Raw genomic sequence first — 16,879 nt, 5'->3', positions numbered from 1 at the left:
TTTAACGCATAAATGCATGGGTCTAGATCAACGTTTGGGTCAAGTTTCGTAGAATTTTGAGAACGTTCAAAATTTAGCTATTTTACACGGTTTTTTTTAAACCAAGTTTGTTTCCCTTTTATACTAACTTGTAGTTATTATTACACTGGGAAAATTTACTACACAAATGCTTCTGTATGGACCTATGTTTGGGTCAAGTTTCGTCGAATTCTGTGAATGTTTAAAATTTAGCTGTTTTACACGGTTTTATTAAAGCAAGTTTGTTTCCCTTTTATACTAACTTGTAGTTATTATTTAGTTTAGCAAATTTACCATACAAATGCTTGGGTCTAGCAAACGTTTGAGTTAAGTTTCATCGAATTTTGAGAACGTTCAAAATTTAGCAGTCTTGCACGGTTTTATTAAATCAAGTTTGTTACCCTTTTATAATGATTTGTAGTTATGATTACAATTAACAAATTTACCACACAAATATATGGGTCTAGACCTATGTTTGGGTCAAGTTTCGTGAAATTCTGATAAGGTTCAAATTTAGCTGTTTTGCACGGTTTTACTAAAGAAAGTTTGTTTCTCTTTCATACTAAATTGTTGTAAATATTACACTGAGCAAAATTACCGCATAAATTCATGGGTCTAGATCAACGTTTGGGTCAAGTTTCGCCGAATTTTGAGAACTTTCAAAATTTAGCTGTTTTGCTCGGTTTTTTTAAAGCAAGTTTGTTTCCCTTTTATACTAACTTATAGTTATTATTACACATAGCAAATTTTCCACACAAATACTTGGGTTTAGACCTACATTTGGATCAAGTTTCGTCGAATTCTGAGAACGTTCAAAATTTAGCAGTTTTGCACGGTTTCATTAATGCAAGTTCGTTTTCGTTTTATACTAACTTGTAGTTATTATTGCGCTTAGCAAATTTACCACACAAATGGGTGGGTCGAGACCTACGTTTGGGTAAAGTTTCGTCGAATTCTAAGAAAGTTCAAAATGTAGCTGTTTTGCACGGTTTTATTAAAGAAAGTTTGTTTCCCTTTTATAATAACTTGTAGTTATTATTACGCTCAACAAATTTACCATGCAAACGTTTGGGTGAAGTTTCATCTAATTTTGAGAACATTCAAAATTTAGCTGTTTGTCACGGATTTATTACAGCAAGTTTGTTTTCACTTTTATATTAACTTGTAGTTATTAATACTCTTAGAAAATTTACCACACAAATACTTAGATCTAGACCTACGTTTGGGTCAAGTTTTGTTGAATTCTGAGAACGATCAGAATTCAGCTATTCTGCACGATTTAATTAAAGCATGTTTATTTTTCCTTTTATACTAACTTGGGTCTAGACCAACGTTTGGGTCAAGTTTCGTCGAATTCTGAGAACGTTCAAAATTTAGCTCTTTTAGATGGTTTTATTAATTAAAATTTGTTTCCTTTTTATACTAACTTGTAGTTATTACTACGCTTAGCAAATTTACCACACAAATGCTTGTGTCTGGACCTATGTTTGGGTCAAGTTTCGTCGAATTCTATGAATGTTCAAAATTTAGATGTTTTACACGGTTTTATTAAAGAAAGTTTGTTTCCCTTTTATACTAACTTGTAGTTATTATTATGCTTAGCAAATTTAACATACAAATGCTTTGGTCTGGACAAACGTTTGGGTTAAGTTTCGTCGAATTCTGAGAACGTTCAAAATTTTGCTGTTTTGTACGTTTTATTAAAGCATGTTTATTTTTCCTTTTATACTTACTTGTAGTTATTATTTCGCTTAGCAAATTTACAATACAGATGCTTGGGTCTAAACCAGCGTTTGGGTCAAGTTTCGTGAAATTATGAGAACGTTCAAAATTTAGCTATTTTGCACGGTTTTAGTAAAGAAAGTTTGTTTGCCTTTCATACAATATTATTTTTTTTAATTGAAACCACCCGGAGGGGGATGGGGAGCTTTTCGGAATCCCCGATCCTTCTTTATTAAAAAAGGTGAGCAAATTTAAAGCGGGGAGTGCTGACTCCCTATCATTTCTAACAAAGCTGTAAAATCAGGAGTACTACTCCTTTACAAATATTCGCCCAAAGCATAAACAAGGAGTACTACTCCCTTATATTAAATCGCAAAAGCATAAATAAGGAGTACTACTCCCTTACAAAAGTAATAGTAGCTAAGGTGATATAAAAAGTTGGAGACGATAATCCAGTGTTTCAAAACGTTTCTGCCACTACACTCGAATCATCGATTCCAACTAGCATTTGTAGATCAGGCTATACAAGAAATCCAAAGATTGTCACCAAAAGTGATGCATCATCACCAGTTATAATAGAAAAATAGGGGAGAAGCTGACTGAATATTAGTCACATGAAATCTCAGCTTTTAAGTCAAAATGATGGAGCAAAACAAGTCAAAGTATGAGCAACAATGCAATATCAGCGTGTGTACCAAATTGTGGCACAATCTAAGCATGCTCACAAGACAAAAAGAAATGAGATTGCACATAACAACCACAAAATAGAAGCACACAATTAAGTTATAGAGTAGGCAAACAACAATGCAGTAACGAAAACAACAAAGCAGCCTACCCAGCATTCACGCGAAGCTAAGGCAAGGTAACAAGTAAGCTACTCAAGAGGGGTCAACAACAATTTTGAGTCGAACGTGTGGGAGGCCACATGAGTCAAGGTTAACAATATCTTTCACTTTACTTGGGAGGTGTTCCTTGGTAAGGATGCTAAGTTGTTGAGATGTACATACTTGATTGGCTAGAAAGGCCGCCACTTGGTTTCCTTCTCTAAAGATGTGAGATATTTTATATTCGATTTGCCTCAACAGTTTTCGAATGCTTTGAAGGGTGATCTGATGGTCCCATGCCCCTTGTCGTGGTGAGGAGATGAGCTTGATAATAACCATTGCATCCGTTTCAATCCAAATATTGTGAAATCCCTTTTCGATGCATATTTTCAGTCCTCTGTGTATAGCTCGAAGTTCAGCCTGGGTGTTAGAAGTAATGCCAAGAGGTTCTTGAAAGGCAAAGATCACTTGACCGAGATGCGCTCTGAGGATTCCGCCCGCGCTGGAAATACCTGGGTTACCTTTAGACGCTCCATTTGTATTCAGTTTGTACCACCCTTCTTGAGGCTTTCTCCAATGGACAATAAAAGCTTTCTGCCGCTTAGTCTTCGGCTGAAGAGGGATATTGATAGTGTTTACAGCGAAAAAATCCCCTTGCACGTGCTCCGATTTAAGCAACTCACTTTTATAGAGGTTGTGGAGGTACGCTAGTGTTTTGTGAATAATGGTGTTGGCCTTGAATTCGACTCCCCTGTGCTCAGCATCATTCCGAAGCTTCCATATGTTCAAGAGAATCAAGATTGGGATAATATCTCTGATGTGTGGTTTAGCGTCGATTATATTTTTTCAGGATTGGATGAGAATAGTGATGTCATTTGTTTGGGGGATATTAATTTGGAATTTAGCTGCGAAATAACCCCAAGCTTCCAAAGACTTATTGTTATGTAAGAAGAGATGCGGTATGGTTTCTTCTGCTTCACAACAATAGCATTTGGAGGCCATTGTAATCCCCTTCTGCTTAAGCCTCTCATCGACAGGTACCCAGTTATGATTCAATCTCCAAATAAATACTGAGATATTAGGGATAATCAGTTTGGACTAGAGAGTACGATAGAAGGGCTGAGGAGATTGGTGGCTTCTAATTTCATTCCAAGCTGATTTAGTGGTAAACATACCATTCTTGGACAGTTTCCAATGTAGAAAGTCAGTTTGGCTATCAGTAATGGGGACATTCATGATCAAATCGATTATGTGCTGTGGAACAGCTTGTTGTAGTTTGTTGACGTCCCACGCAGAGTTGTTCCAGAACCAGTTAACAGGAACATGAAGATTGCAGTGAGTGCCCAAGATATTCGCTATAGTGCTTTCCGGTAGCCACCAGGCATGCCAGAAAGAGATAGTACCAGCCCCTAGGCTCCAGAAGATATTTGTTTGTGCTTCTTCGAATTTTTCCGAGTCTTTTCCAGGTACTTGAATCAGTTATGAAGATTTTGGAGAGCGTTGGAAAGTATCCTCCACAGTATTTACTTATGGAGAATTTAGACCATAGAAAATTGTTGAGTCTCAATCTCCACCACAATTTCTAAGAGAATGCTGTGGTCATCTCCTGAAGGTTCTTAATTCCGAGTCCGCCTTCTTCGATAGGATAACAAATGTTTAGCCACTTTGTCCAGTGGATTTTCCTTTGTTCTGATGTGCTACCCCAGAAATATTTAGCGAAAAATTGTCAAGTTTCTGAATGGTTCCCACCGGAGGGTTTAGAACTTGGAGGAGGTAGATCGGCATAGAAGAAAACACGGTCTTGATGAGTTGAAGTCTACCCCCATGGAGAGGTGGTAGTGTTCCCATCCCGCAATTTTGTTTCTGACTTTATCGATCAGATTTCCATAAAGAATTTTCTTCTTGTTTCCCTTGTATAGAGGGGCACCTAGGTATGTAATGGGAAGTGCCTTCCTTGAGAATCCGATGATATGTTTGATTCGTTGTGCCATGAGGTTAGCTTTTTTTCCAGGAATGAAGGCACTATTAGGATGATTGAGTTTTTGCCCAAAGGATTCCTCGAAGTTACGCAAGAATTGCATAAGCTTGGTCAAACTTTCTTCCTCACAATTCGTGAACAGGATGACATCATCTGCATATGAAAGATGTGATACCTTAACCTCACAATTAGTGTGATAGAACATACCCGAGTTCTCATTAGAGAGGAGATCGAGGCCTTTTGAGAGAGCTTCTGCTGCTAGAATAAAGAGAGCTGGGGAGATTGGGTCTCCTTGTCTTAAACCTTGGGATGATTTGAAGAATCCTGTCGTTTCTCCATTGATAAGCACAGTAAACCAGCAGTTTTGGATGGCATGCTTGATAAGAGTGAGGAATCTATGAGGGAATCCCATCTTCTGCAGGACTGTGAGGAGGAAATTCCAGTTAACTCTGTCATACGCTTTAGACATGTCCAGTTTGATGACCAGGTTGCCTTTGTTATATCTAAGATCAAGCTCGTGAATCATCTCTTGAGCCATAAGAATGTTGTCTCCAATAAGTCTTCCTGGAACGAAGCCGCTTTGAGAAGGGGAGATAAGGTCCAGAAGTGTGTTGTGAAGCTTGTTGTAAATGAGCTTGTTTAGAATTTTATTGGTGACATTGCACAAGGAGATGGGTCTAAAATCATTCTAGGTCCGAGGGGACTCGACTTTAGGGACAAGCATGATTGTTGTGGCTGTGAAGCTCCTGGGCATTGGGGTGCCATGAACGAAGTCCTTGACTGCCTCAAAAATATCTATAGCAATGAAATCCCAGCAGGCTTGATAGAAGCCGATGAAAAGCCGTCTGGGCCTTCTATGCTGTCCTTATCTATGCTGAATACAATATCTCTAATCTCTTCGTCTGTTGGTAGCCTACCGATAATGCGAGTGCATTCTTCTGATACTTGGGGAAATTGAAATGGGAATTCTGGGGCATTGTTTCTGGCCGGATTACAAGAGAGTAGGTTTTTAAAATATGCAGTGGCAGATTCTCTGATTCGGTCCGGAATAGTAACTTCTTGGTTCTCTTCCATGATTCTGTGGATTGTGGACTTTACCCTTTTTTTCTTCACTAATGAATGGAAGTATTTTGTGTTCCTTTCTCCTGCCTCGAGCCACTTGCAGTTACTCTTTTGCTTCCAATATTCAGATTCTAATATGAGTGCATGAACAAGAGCAGCATTACTTCTCTTGAGGTCGATGAGGTTGGCCTCGGAGGGGTCCATATCGAATCTTTTTTCTGCTTCAGTGGCATTTTGCTTTGCCTGTTCGACTGTTGTGAAGACGTTTCCAAAAGTATCCTTGTTCCATAGTTTGAGTAGCACCTTAATTCTGTAGATTTTCTGTTGTAGCTTGTACATCCCGTATCCTTCTGTTGGTAGGCACCATGATTGCTTGATTGTGTCTAAGAAGGTATGGTGTTTCAACCACATATTTTGAAATCTGAATGAAGAAGGTTTTTTGTCCTCTACGTTAGCGGCATTGATGAGGAGTGGGTGATGATCTGATAGCCTTCTAGGAAGATGTAAAACTCTAGTGGTATTGAAACTTTCAGTCCATTCCTTGGAATAGAGAACCCTATCCAGTCGCCTCCAAACTCTATTGTTTGTCCAGGTAAATGGTTCCCCTTCAAAGCCAGCGTCAATTAAGCCGGTGTCGAACATCATATCATTAAAGTCGTCCATGGAACCAATTCTTCTCATATCTCCGCCTTGGTTTTCATTCGGAAGTAAGATAGCATTAAAGTCTCCTCCTATGAGCCATGGTACGGTTTGATGAGAAATTCGTGTCAATTCATCCCAAAGAATTCTCCTCGGGGTTCTGTAACACTTGGCATAGATGAAAGTACAAAAGATGTCCTCTGGAAGAGCTCCTGAGTTGACCTTAACATGCAAAAATTGTGTGTGATCCTGAATAATCTGGATGTCAACACCAAGCTTAGCAAAACACCAGATCTTATTGTTAGAGTTAGAAAACACAGAATGGAAGGCAAATTTGCGAGTAAAGTAAACGGCATCTAACTGTACAAAGGGTTCAAGTAGTATTAACATATCAGGTTTGTTTTCAAGAAGAAAATCTGAGAGAATTTTTTGTTTTTCCAGTTTACCTATACCTCTGACATTCCAAATAATGAGTTTAATCATTAAAATTGTGGAGAGGAGGAGGAGGCGGACCTTGTTTTGCGTCTTGTGAGTGGCTTAGGAGAGATGTTACCTTTGATTTTTTTACCTTTACCTCCAGTTTTTGGTGATTTTGCTAATATGGTGTTGCCTTCTACGGACTTGTTCCTTTTGTGCTTGTTTGAAGCTTTGGAGTCTGTAAAAATGACTTTTTGTTGTACTTCTTGCCCTTCTTGATTGTGGCCATCCATCTCACTCCTGATTTCAAAGGTGTGGGTGATATTGATTGTTTCATTCCCTCGTTCTGATACATTAGTGTCAGCGGGAAGTGTGATGTTCTGCTCAAGTTTCTACAAAGTGTCCTCCGTTTCTAGGTCCTCCAAGCTTTGGAATCGATTAAATATGGGCGTGTGCTCATCTTCTCCTTCACTATCTAAGGGAGCTGTCTGTACCTCGTAGAATGGCTATTTTTGGGAATGCTCCATCCTGTTCCTTTGTCTGCTAGTTTCTCCATGAAGAATCTTTTTGGTTGATCCGGACGCCTGTGGTGTTAATTCCTTGGATTGGGGTTTTGGGACCTCAGTAATGTGTTCGTGTTGAGATTGTCTACTGATTTCTTGCTGTTCACTTCAATTGTTGATAACTTTCACATCATCAATGTTTGTGGGATGCCTTTTGTTTTGGCTTGTTTTGTCAGCATCCCAATCTTTATCAAGTAGTTCAGCAATCAGACGATCTTCATAGGTGAGGTCATTGGGGCTGGCCACCACAGTCTTACCCTCTAGGTTGCTCTCAGATGTGATAAGTGATTCAGGTACATGTACATGCGAAGTAGGAAATTCAACAGCATTAGCATTAATAGGAAAATCATCAGAAGATAATTTCCTAGTTTTTTCGGTGTATAGCTGATCACTATTTTGATTAATGTTCAAAGCTGCAGCAGAGTCATTAGCAATTAACATATTCTTTCCCTTTCTTTTGTTATTAATAAGTTCTCTAAGATCCCTAATCTCCTCCATTTGATTCGATAATTTATTCAGGAGCATTGGTTCCAAATCAGCTTGACTTTTCTCATTATTGAGTTTAACGATGCAAGTAGCAATGTCATGTCCAAGATGATTACATGAGGAGCAATAAGGTGGGCAGTTTTCATAGAGGATTTGTTGTCTATAGGTTTTTCCCTCAATATTCAGATAAACGACATGCACTTTAGGAGCTGTAAGATCTAGTTCGACACAAACACGAGCTAAGTCAGGCCTAGAGAGGTCCGCAGTTGGTTCATCCATTTTTAAAGGTTTACCAATTGTAGACGCAAGGGTGAACTAAGCATTTTTTTCAAATAGATGGACAGGAATTTTCGGTAATCTAATCCAAATCGGTGCAATAGCTGATTCAATTTTGGGATCAAAGTTAGGAGTCCATTTAAACACTCTCATATAAAAGCTATCAAATGTCCATTCACCTCTAAGCCAAATTCTAGCAAAATCTTCTTCATTAGCTAGTCGAATCAATACATGCTTAACCCACAGTCACATTACCTTTCAATCCAAGTCTAATAATTCTATTACACAAAAAATTAAGATTCGGGAGGCCGTGGGAAAACTTACCGACCAACGTGAATTTCAACCTAGAAGCTAGTTGAGCCGTTTCCTCAGAAGAATAGATAATGCCTGGTTCGCCCTTGTAGCTAGAGTCGGATCCAGTCGTGTGGATTTCATCATCTTGGAACGTTTTCTTTGCAGCTCGCGCTGGGTCGTGCTGAAAATGCGACACCAATGGATTTTCGACAACCTTGGCGTAGGTGATCCTAGGGGGTTGCTCTTTGACTGCAATTTGAGAAGAATTGGGGATGGAGAGTGTTGGAGCAGCAGTTTGAGATTCCGTCATTTTCAGGAATGAGCAAACAAGCTTCTAACAAGAGAGAGTTTCCGCCGAGACAGTTCAAAGCGGACCCATTTGGTGTGGTGAGTGATGGGTATGAAACCGAAGGTAGAGAGAAGAGGTGGTGTCGGTTCGGAAAGTAGCAGAAAAGGTTGGAGACGAGTAATGGCTGTTCGGAGGTCTAATCGCCGGCGAAAGGAGGGTGGTAATGAGCGCAGGAGTGAGAAGATCCGAATGCTGGCCAAAGCAGTCGTCACCGGTGCTGGGCGGCAGAGATCGGAGGTTGTGGGTTAAGCTAAGAGGGAAGCGAGGTGCTGCTGTCCATGGCGCGTGCGAGCGCGTGGGCCGCCGGCAAGGAACACTGACGGAGGAGGGGAGGTCGCCGGCCACTACAGAGCTGTCGCCGGCAAGGATTGCCGGTGACAATTGCTGAGAACGGCGACGGTGATGAGTGTGTGAAGTCGCAGACAATGGAGGTGAAGCCCGCTATCTCCGTTGTTCGCTTAACCAGTGACTTGATTTCACAATTTTAAACAAAAGTCTTGTTTGTGAGATGGGGGAGTGTGGATGCAGATGGCAGTGCTCGTGGGTGGGGCAAACAACAGTAGGTCGGGGTTGGTTTTAGAGAGAGAGAGGTTTGAAGTACCACGGGTGGCTTCCCTTGCCTTTCATATAATATTGTTCTTATTATTACGCTTAGTAAATTTACCGCATAAATGCATGGGTATCAATGTTTGGGTCAAGTTTCGTGGAATTTTGAGACCGTTCAAAATTTAGCTGTTTTGCACGGTTTTTTTTAAAGCAAGTTTGTTTTCCTTTTATAATAACTTATAGTTATTATTACGCTCAACAAATTTACCATACAAATGTTTGGGTCTAGACAAACGTGTGGGTGAAGTTTCGTCGAATTCTGAGAACGTTTAAAATTTAGCTGTTTTGCACGGTTTTATTAAAAAAAATTTGTTTTCACTTCTATACTAACTTGTAGTTATTAATACGCTTAGCAAATTTACCATACAAATGCTTAGGTCTAGACCTACATTGGTCAAGTTTTCGTTGAATTCTGAGAACGTTCAGAATTCAGCTGTTTTGCACGGTTTTATTAAAGCATGTTTATTTTTCGTTTTATACTAACTTGTAGTTATAATTTCGCTTAGCAAATTTACAATACAAATGCTTGGGTCTAGACCTACGTTTCGGTCAAGTTTTGTGAAATTTTGAGAACGTTCAAAATTTAGCTGTTTTGCACGGTTTTACTAAAGAAAGTTTGTTTCCTTTTCATACTAAATTGTTGTTATTATTACGCTTAGTAAATTTACCGCATAAATGCATGGGTCTAGATCAACGTTTGGGTCAAGTTTCGTGGAATTCTGAGAATGTTCAATATTTAGTTGTTTTGCACGATTTTTATTAAACAAAGTTTGTTTGCCTTTCATAATAACTTGTAGTTGTTATTATGCTTAGTAAATTTACCACACAAATGCTTGGGTCTAGACCTACATTTGGATCAAGTTTCGTCGAATTTTGAGAACATTCAAAATTTAGCTGTTTTGCACGATTTCATTAATGCAAGTTTGTTTCCATTTTATACTAACTTGTAGTTATTATTACGCTTCACAAATTTACCACACAAATGCTTGGGTCTAGACCAACGTTTGGGTCAACTTTCGTAGAATTTTGAAAACCTTCAAAATTTAGATGTTTTGCATAGTTTTATTAAAGCTAGTATGTTTCTCTTTTATACTAACTTGTAATTATTATTACGCTTAGCAAGTTTACCATACAAATTCTTGGGCCTAGAACAACGTTTGGGTCAAGTTTCGTCGAATTTTGAGAATGTTCAAATTTAGCTGTTTTATACGTGTTTATTAAAGCAAGTTTTTATACTAACGTGTAGTTATTATTACACTTAGCAAATTTACCACACAAATGCTTAGGTCGAGACCTACATTTGGGGTCAAATTTCGTCGAATTCTGAGAATGTTCAAAATTTAACTGTTTCACATCATTTTATTAAAGCAAATTTGTTTCCCTTTTATACTAACTTGTAGTTATTATTACGCTTAGCAAATATACAAAACCAATGCATGGGTTGAGACCAACGTTTGCGCCAAATTTCGTGGAATTTTGAGAACGTTTAGAATTTGGCTATTTTGCACGGTTTTACTAAAGAAAGTTTGTTTCCTTTTTATACTAGCTTGTAGCTATTTTAATGGTAAGCCAATTTACCACACAAATGCAAGGGTTTAGATCTACGTTTGGGTCAAGTTTTGTAGAATTCTGAGAACGTTTAATATTTAGCTGTTTTGCACGATTATATTAAAGAAAGTTTGTTTGCCTTTCATACTAACTTCTAGTTTTTATTATGCTTAGCAAATTTACCACACAAATGCTTGGGTCTTGACCTACGTTTGGGTCAAGTTTCGTCGAATTTTGAGAACGTTCAAAATTTAGCTGTTTTGCACGGTTCTATCAATGCAATTTCGTTTTCCTTTTATACTAACTTGTAGTTATTATTACGCTTCGCAAATTTACCACACAAATGCTTGTGTCTAGACCAACATTTGGGTCAACTTTCGTTGAATTTTGAGAACCTTCAAAATTTAGCTGTTTTGCACAGTTTTATTAAAGCAAGTTTGTTTCCCTTTTATACTAACTTGTACATATTATTACGCTTAGCAAGTTTACCATACAAATTCTTGGGTCTAGAACAACGTTTGGGTCAAGTTTCGTCGAATTCTGAGAACGTTCAAAATTTAGCTGTTTTGTACGTCCTTATTAAAGCAAGTTTGTTTCCCTTTTATACTAACTTGTACTTATTATTACGCTTAGCAAATTTCCCACAGAAATTCTTGGGTCTACAACAACGTTTTGTTTAAATTTCGTCGAATTCTGAGATTGTTCAAAATTTAGCTGTTTTATACGTGTTTATTAAAGCAAGTTTGTTTTCCTTTTATACTAACGTGTAGTTATTATTACACTTAGCAAAATTTACCACACAAATGCTTAGGTCGAGACCTACATTTGGGTCAAGTTTCGTCGAATTCTGATAATGTTCAAAATTTAACTGTTTTATATCATTTTATTAAAGCAAGTTTGTTTTCCTTTTATACTAACTTGTAGTTATTGTTACGCTTAGTAACTTTACAAAACCAATGCATGGGTTGAGACCAATTTTTTGGGCCAAATTTCGTGGAATTTTGAGAATGTTCAAAATTTGGCTATTTTGCACGGTTTTACTAAAGAAAGTTTGTTTCCTTTTTATACTAACTTGTAGTCATTTTTATGCTAAGCCAATTTACCACACAAATGCAAGGGTCTAGACCTACATTTGGATCAAGTTTCGTTGAATTCTGAGAACGTTCAATATTTAGTTGTTTTACACGGTTTCATTAATGCAAGTTTGTTTCTATTTTATACTAACTTGTAGTTATTATTACTTTTCGCAAATTTACCACACAAATGCTTGGGTCTAGACCAACGTTTGTGTCAACTTTCGTAGAATTTTGAGAACCTTCAAAATTTAGCTGTTTTGCATAGTTTTATCAAAGCTAGTATGTTTCCCTATTATACTAACTTGTACTTATTATTACGCTTAGCAAGTTTACCATACAAATTCTTGGGCCTAGAACAACGTTTGGGTCAAGTTTTGTCAAATTCCGAGAACGTTCAAAATTTAGCTGTTTTGTACGTCTTTATTAAAGCATGTTTGTTTTCTTTTTATACTAAATTGTACTTATTATTACGCTTAGCAAATTTCTCAGACAAATTCTTGGGTCTACAACAACGTTTGGTTTAAATTTAGTCGAATTCTGAGATCGTTCAAAATTTAGATGTTTTGTACGTGTTTATTAAAGCAAGTTTGTTTTCCTTTTATACTAACTTGTAGTTATTATTACACTTAGCAAATTTACCACACAAATGCTTAGGTCGAGACCTACATTTGGGTCAAATTTCGTCGAATTCTGAGGTGTTCAAAATTTAACTGTTTCACATCATTTTATTAAAGCAAGTTTGTTTCCCTTTTATATTAACTTGTAGTTATTATTACGCTTAGCAAATTTACAAAACCAATGCATGGATTGAGACCAACGTTTGGGCCAAATTTCATGGAATTTTGAAAACGTTCAAAATTTGGCTATTTTGCACGGTTTTACTAAAGGAAGTTTGTTTCCTTTTTATAATAGCTCGTAGTTATTTTTATGCTAAGCCAATTCACCACACAAATGCAAGGGTTTAGGTCTACGTTTGGGTCAAGTTTTGTGGAGTTCTGAGAACGTTCAATATTTAGCTGTTTTGCACGATTTTATTAAAGAAAGTTTGTTTGCCTTTTATACGAACTTGTAGTTATTATTTTGCTTAGCAAATCTGCCACACAAATGCTTGGGTCTAGACCTACGTTTGGGTCAAATTTCGTGGAATTCGGAGAACGTTCAATATTTAGCTGTTTTACACGATTTTATTAAAGCAAGTTTGTTTCCCTTTTATACTAACTTGTAGTTATTATTACGCTTAGCAAATTACCATACAAGTGGTTTGGTCTAGACCAACTTTTGGGTCAAGTTTCTTGGAATTCTGAGAAAGTTCAAAGTTTAGCTATTTTGCAAGGTTTTAATAGAGCATGTTTGTTTTCCCTTTTATACTAACTTGTATTTATTATTACGCTTAGTAAATTTACCACACAAATGCTTGGGTCTAGACCTACGTTTAGGTCAAGCTTTATCGAATTCTGAGTACTTTCAAAATTTAGCTGTTTTGAACGGTTTTATTAATGCAAGTTTGTTTCCCTCTTATACTAATTTGTAGTTTAATTTACGCTTACCAAATTTACCATACAAATGCTTGGGTCTAGACCTATGTTTTGGTCAAGTTTTGTCGAATTGTGAAAATGTTCAAAATTTAGCTGTTTTTGCACGGTTTTATGAAAGCATGTTTGTTTTTCATTTATACTAACTTGTAGTTATTATTACGCTTAGCTTATTTACCACACAAATGCTTGGGTCTAGACAAACATTTGGGTTAAGTTTCGTCGAATTTTGAGAACGTTCAAAATTTAGTTGTTTTACACGATTTTATTAAACCAAGTTTGTTTCCCTTTTATACAAACTTGTAGTTATTATTACTCTTAGCAAATTTTCCACACAAATGCTTGGGTCTAGACATATGTTTGGGTCAAGTTTCGTCGAATTCTGAAAATATTTAAAATTTAATAGTTTTATACGGTTTTATTGAAGCAAGTTTGTTTCCATTTTATACTAACTTGTACTTATTATTACGCTTAGGAAATTTACCATACAAATGCTTGGATCTAGACCAACTTTTGTGTCAAGTTTCATGGAATTTTGAAAACGTTCAAAAACTTGTTTTGCACGGTTTTATTAAAGCAAGATTGTTTTCCCTTTTATACCAACTTGTAGTTATTTTTACGCTTAGCAAATTTACCACACAAATGCTTGGGTCTAGACTTACGTTTGGATCAAGTTTCGTCGAATTCCGAGAACGTTAAAAATTTAGCTGTTTGGAACTGTTTTATTAATGCAAGTTTGTTTCCGTTTTATACTAACTTGTAAGTTATTACGCTTAGAAAATTTACCATATAAATGGTTGGGTCTAGACCTACATTTGGGTCAAGTTCCGTCGAATTATGAGAACGTTCAAAATTTAGCTGTTTTGCATAGTTTTATTAAAACAAGTTTGTTTTTCCTTTAATACTAACTTGTAGTTATTATTATGCTTAGCAAACTTACCACACAAATGCTTGGGTCTAGACCTACGTTTGGGTCAAGTTTCGTGGAAATCTGAGAACGTTTAAAATATAGTTGTTTTGCACCGTTTTACTAAAGAAAGTTTGTTTCGCTTTCATACGAAATTGTTGTTATTATTACGCTTAGCAAATTTACAACACAATTGCACGGGTCTAGACTAAAGTTTGGGTCAAGTTTCGTGGTATTTTGAGAACGTTCAAAATTTGGCTGTTTTGCACGGTTTTACTAGAGAAAGTTTGTTTCCCTTTTATACTAACTTGTAGTTATTTTTATGCTAAGCCAATTTACCACACAAATAGAAGGGTTTAGACCTACGTTTAGGTCATGTTTCGTCGAATTCTGATAACGTCCAAAATTTAGCTGTTGTACATGGTTTTAATAATTCAAGTTTGTTTTACTTTTATATTAACTTGTAGTTATTATTACACTTAGAAAATTTGGCATACAAATGCTTGGGTGTAGACCAACATTTGGGTCATGTTTCGTCGAATTATGAGAACCTTCAAAATTTAGCTGTTTTGCACGGTTTTATTAAAATAAGTTTGTTTTGCCTTTTATAATAACTTGTAGTTCTTTTTACGCTTACCAAACTTACCACACAAATGCTTGGGTCTAGACGTACATTTGGGTCAAGTTTCGTAGAATTCTAAGAACGTTTAAAATATAGTTGTTTTGCATCGTTTTACTAAAGAAAGATTGTTTCCTTTCATACTAAATTATTGATATTATTACGCTTAGAAAATTTACCACAAAATTGCATAGGTCTAGACGAATGTTTAGGTCAAGTTTCGTGAAATTTTAAGAATGTTCGTGTAGCACCCCCTTCGCTACAAGGGCTATATCTACCCTAAACGTCATATTTATAGTAATCCCTGTCTTTATATATATAAATGCACATAATCATCTAATCAATATGCATACGTAATCACAATGTCATAACGACATAGTCAACCCACAACATTACATATATACAAATCAAACACCACAGGTAATCCACCACAGTTGATCTCTACGCCTATGTTCTCTTCATACAAATAAAATAAGATTTGTACTCTAGCTGACGAAGAGGAGAAAACAGTATACTGGCCCGACCTGCCTGAGTATAGCGCATAGACCTATTCTTCAACAGTCAGACACCTCAAAGTCTACTCCTGAAAGAAAATGTCAACAAAGGGATGAGCCTACCACTCAGTAAGTAAATAATCAGCCCTATCTATATATGTATATGAAACACAGCCCAAACAGGACAAGTAGGCAACATGCATTGATTATAGTCAATTTAATTCCAACATAATTAATTGTAGTACACCACATATCACAATAAAATAATCAATTAAACTTTTTTTTTCCTAGTTTGCTTAGCAGAAGGTGATATCGTATTTTTTCCGTCAACTCAATCTCACCGTTATATAAATTTAAGTGAATCCCCTTGACAATCGGGTCATCAACTCATTTCGCATCATAGCTCTTCAATTCGCATCATAGCTCTCTTATTTCGCATCATAGCTCTTTTCACATCACATCTTTTTCATATCGCATCAAAGCTCTTTTCATTTCATTTCTTTCTCATATCGCATCAAAGCTCTTTTCATTTCATTTCTCCTTATAGGCTTTTCAACACATCAAAGGGTATTCACGCCACAATATATATTCAATTTCCACCACTCCCTCATTTCACATATCACCATTCTTGTAAGCAACTAGTAACGTAAAATAGTATATCCATATATTCTCATTTTCAGACATCCACAACACATCAAACAACAAACATAATATTTCAACGTATTTTCTCATTCCATGCACACAATACCATAAATCAAATCAAATCATCCATCACTCATATACTTTCAGATAAATCCATATCAGCATGAACCGCAAATTCAGATAACAGTAAATCACAATTAAAGATATATATATAGATAATACTAATTATTTACTTACCTCGACCTTACAACGCCTTTATCTATTCAATAGGTAGTGGTTTGGTCTTTTCACTCTACCCCCGTATCCTATATTGAATTATACCACATACAGTTAATATATCGAGAATATCATATTTTTATTTAAATACAATATTAAATATTATTCGTACAATTTCTACTAATTCTTTAATATCCCACTTCTATCGAAGTACAAATCTTCGTTTTTCCTCTTTATTAACATACCATTTATTAAATATAATTCTCGGAATATTTCTATGAATTTTCTATCAATTTTTTGCTATTATACACTTTAATTACATACAATACGTAGAATTGCGTATTTCGTTAACAATTCCGATGGAATTGTATAAATTAGCTATAGTAATATTCAAATCTAATAAATTTAATAATCTAACTAACCAACGATATCATTTTTATATCCGATTTGATATTTAATTCGACATTATTTTAAATAGTTAAACACGTAAAATATTCCGATTAAATAGTACATCGCTCAATATAAACAATATTTAATAAAAGAACTAATTAAATTATATAATTATATAAATTAATAGAAAATAAAATGACAATTTTCGTACCTCTGTTATT

The 16,879-nt window shown here is 36.1% G+C and overlaps 1 protein-coding gene across 1 annotated transcript; it reads right to left on the bottom strand.

The window, feature by feature from the left end:
- LOC105164519 lies at window positions 5,338-6,633 on the bottom strand. Its single transcript, XM_011083171.1, has one exon. The coding sequence runs from the start codon at window positions 6,631-6,633 to the stop codon at window positions 5,338-5,340; it is 1,296 nt and encodes a 431-aa protein (XP_011081473.1).

Source organism: Sesamum indicum, linkage group LG6 (genome assembly GCF_000512975.1).
Source record: "Sesamum indicum cultivar Zhongzhi No. 13 linkage group LG6, S_indicum_v1.0, whole genome shotgun sequence".
NCBI lineage: Eukaryota > Viridiplantae > Streptophyta > Magnoliopsida > Lamiales > Pedaliaceae > Sesamum > Sesamum indicum.
Note: the sequence above shows the minus strand (reverse complement) of the source record. Positions and strands in the feature narration are given on the sequence as shown.